The 3,949-nt window shown below is 50.5% G+C and overlaps 1 protein-coding gene across 1 annotated transcript; it reads left to right on the top strand.

The window, feature by feature from the left end:
* Positions 1-937: 937 nt before the first annotated feature.
* On the top strand, positions 938-1,956 carry LOC103752355 (olfactory receptor 2A1/2A42-like). The gene has a single exon (XM_008856082.1). The coding sequence runs from the start codon at positions 990-992 to the stop codon at positions 1,953-1,955; it is 966 nt and encodes a 321-aa protein (XP_008854304.1). The 5' UTR covers positions 938-989; the 3' UTR covers position 1,956.
* Positions 1,957-3,949: the final 1,993 nt, after the last annotated feature.

The following is a 3,949-nucleotide window of genomic DNA, read 5'->3' as shown; positions in this document are numbered from 1 at the left end:
ATGGGGTGTCATGGAACCTATGGAAAATATAGTCTCCCCACAGAAAAATAGAGAGGGGCCCCTTGTGGTTTAATCTTGGACTCCAAGCATAACCCTGGACCTCAGATTAAGGATGATTCATTGTCACAGAGTGGGAGAAGAGAGAGCAGGTGAAGGGCGATTTCAGAAAGAGGGAAGAAGAGAGGAGATGAGGAGGCGGGTGAGGATGGCATCAGAAAGCCTAATGCGTGGGCCATCCTGGGCTTCTGCTTGGGTGCGGGAGTCACTGACCTGCAGGGAGGGCTGGATCTTATAACCCCAAATGTACACACACACACATACACACACACACACACACACACACACACACACACACACATTCACACACACGTGCTGGCACCTCCCACTATGTAAATTTGACGTTTTGAGTCCAAATGACAAATTCAGGGTCTTAATGAAGACATAGACAAAGCCCATTGTGGATGAATTTTGACATGAATAAGGTGACACAGAGTTGTGGAAAAATGGAAGGAAGCAGAAGTGGGTAAAGGGGAGTGGGTAAGGAAGTAGCAATGGAGAGGGAGAGAGGGAAAGAGGAGAGGAAGAAGGAGAAGAGGAAGAGGAGGAGGGAGAGAAGACAGAGAGGAAAGGGAGAAAGACAAAGAGGAAGACAGGGTAGGAAGAGAGGAAAAACCAGGAGGAGGGAGAGAAAGATGGAGGACACTGAGGGAGGGGATGTGAATGCGGAGAGCTGTTTCGCCTACATGTAAGCCTACCACGGGTATGCAATGCCCACAGAGGCCAGAAGAGGGCGCCAGATCCCCTGGAACTGGAGTTACAGACAGTTGTTAGCTGTCATGTGGGTGCTGGGAAACGCAAACCTGAGTCCACTTGCAAGAGCAGCCAGTGCTCCTAACCACTGAGCCATCTCTCCAGCCCCAAGGCCTCCACTCTTACACTCCCAGAGCTGAAGGGGCTGCAGTGACCCTGTATTTATCTCTGCACCCAGGATGGGCCCGGCCACCCTCAATGATTCAGGGACCTCAGAGTTCGTGCTGCTGGGCTTGTGGGCTCCTCCACCCCTGCGTCCCCTGCTGTGGACCGCTCTGCTGCTGGCCTATCTGGCCACCGTGTTGGGCAATGGCGCCCTGGTGGGACTGATCATGCTGGACAGGAGACTGCACCGCCCAATGTACCACCTGCTGACCCACCTGGCCCTGCTGGACACAGCCTATGTGAGCACCACGCTGCCACAGGCACTGGCACACATGGCCACACGACGCCCGCATCTCTCCCTGGCACGCTGTGGGGCACAGCTTTACGTGGGCATCTCCTTGGGCAGCTGTGAAGCAATCCTCCTGGCAGCCATGGCCCTGGACCGCTGCCTGGCGGTGTGCAGACCCTTGCGCTATGCGGCCCTGGTGACGGCTCCCCGCTGCGCCATGCTGGCCGGAGCCTCCTGGACACTGGGCTTTGCGCTGTCGGTGCCCAATGCGGTGGCTGCACTGCGCCTGCCCTTCTGCCCCGGGAGGCCAGCGGTGGACCACTTCTTTTGTGAGCTGCCCGCGGTGCTGAGGACGGCCTGTGCAGACACCACAGCCAACCACAGGCTCGTCTATGGTCTGGGCGTGCCCATCCTCGTGGTGCCCTTGGGCCTCATTCTGGCCTCCTATGCCTGGATTCTGGCTGCGGTGGGCAAGCTGCCTTCGGCTGGGAGTCGCCGCAAGGCCCTGTCCACCTGCAGCTCCCACTTGGCCGTGGTCGGGCTATTCTATGGCACCGTGAGCGCCATGTACCTGCGACCCCGCGCCTCTAGGGCTCTCCCTGCCACACACCATAAACTGGTGGCAGTTTTCTACCTCGTGGTCACACCCGTCCTCAATCCACTCATCTACAGCCTTCGAAACCGTGAGGTCCACGCGGCAGCACTCTACGCCCTGGCCCGGCTGCAGGGCATGCGCACCGTGCTGCCCTAAGTAATGGAGGCAGCGTCGCAAAGCTGGTAGGGCCTTCCTCTGACCCTCCAATTCCGTGGAGCATCTTTAAAAAAAATTAAATATAGTTGGGCATGGTGGTGCAGGCCTTTAATCCCAGCACTCGGGAGACAGAGACGGGGATTTTTTTGTGAGATCGAGTCCAGCTTGGTCTACAGAGCAAGTTCCATGCCAGCTGAGGCTTCAGGGAGACCCTGTCTCAAACAACATAATATTTTAATTATGTGAGAAATTCTTATTAAATTGTTACCATGTAGTTTGGTCATATTCATCCCTCCTATGTCTCTCTCCCAGGTCCACTCTTACCTCCTCATCCCCACCCAACTTTGTGTGCTCTCTTTCTTTCTTAGACAAGGTCTTCACTATGTAGCCCTGGCTGCCTTCAAACACAGGTATCTACCTGCCTCTGCCTTCTGAGCGTTGGGCTTAAAGGTATGTCCTGGATTCTTGTATTCTCCTCCTCTTCCTCCTCCTCCTCCTCTCCTCCCCCTCCTCCAATCTGGGCATGCTGTTATGGGTGTGTAGTTATCCCTGGAGCTTGGCGGACCCACTAGGGGCCACATCCTTAAAGAAAATTCCTTTCTCCCAGAAGCCATCAACTGTTCACAACTCTTCAGATACAGGTGAGGGTCTATGAGCCCCTTTTCCTGCAGCATCTTTGTAACCCATCCAGCTAGATCTGCCAGTACTTTGTGTGTGTGTGTGTGTGTGTGTGTGTGTGTGTGTGTGTGTGTGTGTGCGTGCATGTGTGTGTCTCATGTAGCTCAGGCTTCAATGTCTGATTCTGTTGCCTCTGCCTCATAAGTGCTGGCTGGGGTTACAGGCCTGTGCCACCACAGCTGGTTTATGAGGTGCCTGGGTTAGAAGCCAGGGCTTTTTGTATGCCAGAGGAGCACCCTACCAACTGAGTTCTACCCTCCACCCTGTGAGCACTCAGCAAAGCACTAGAGGATGGATGTTTTTGGCTTTGTTGTAACGATTTCACGTCTGCACCCATGGAGATGGAGCAGTCACAGAGAAAAATAGAAAAAGACTGAGGAAGGTTGGAGGTTGGAAAGTTCAAGTTCTTTCTGGGGTAGGGAGTGAGTTCAAGATCAGCCTTGCAGCTCAGTGAGTGTCTCAAAAATAAAAACAAAACAAAGACCAGACAAAAACAAAAATAAAATCAGGGCATGGCAGCACATGCCTTTAATCCCAGCACTCGGGAAGCGGAAGCAGGTGGATCCCTATGAGTTCGAGGCCAGCCTGGTCTACATAGTGAGTTGCAGCTTCATCAGGGCTACGGGGAGACCCCATCAAAACAAAACAAAAACCAGACTGATCGTTATCTGGATTAAATAAGTAAGATATGTGTATCATGGCTTTAAAAAATTGAACATTAATTTTCTTAATGTATTTTATTTAATATAATAAAGCATCATTTCAACATATGAACAATTAAAATTTTTATGTTAATGAGAAATCTGATGTTTACTTTTCAGCTATGGTATTTAAATTTTTCTTTATTTTTGAGAATTTCATGCATTTATACAATGAAATATGATCATGAATCTTATTTCCCTGTCCAGTTCCCTCATGCTCCCCCTTAACAGATCCTTCTCCCAGCTTCATGTCTTTTTCTCCCTTCGAAGTAATGTAAGCTGTTCATTGATACTAGAATACAACAGGTAAGACTCACATAGGTACGGGACTGGAGAGATGGCTCATCAGTTAAGAGCACTGGCTACTCTTGTAAAGGGAGTGAGTTCAGTTCCCAGCATCCATATGACAGCTAACGACCATCTGTAACTCCAGTTTCAGGGCATCTAATGCCTTCTTCTGACCCCTGTGGGCTTTGCATGATATGGGAGCACTTACATGCATGCAGCCAACTCTCATACACAGAAAATACAAATAAATAAATAAATAAATAAATAAATAAATAAATAAATAAGTGAATAAAATTGAAAAAAGATTCAAATAGGTTGCTGTGCAAG

Source organism: Nannospalax galili, unplaced genomic scaffold (genome assembly GCF_000622305.1).
Source record: "Nannospalax galili isolate Female #2095 unplaced genomic scaffold, S.galili_v1.0 scaffold1368, whole genome shotgun sequence".
Classification (NCBI taxonomy): Eukaryota; Metazoa; Chordata; class Mammalia; order Rodentia; family Spalacidae; genus Nannospalax; species Nannospalax galili.
The sequence above is the reverse complement of the archived record's forward strand: the minus strand, read 5'-3'. Positions and strand labels throughout refer to the sequence as shown.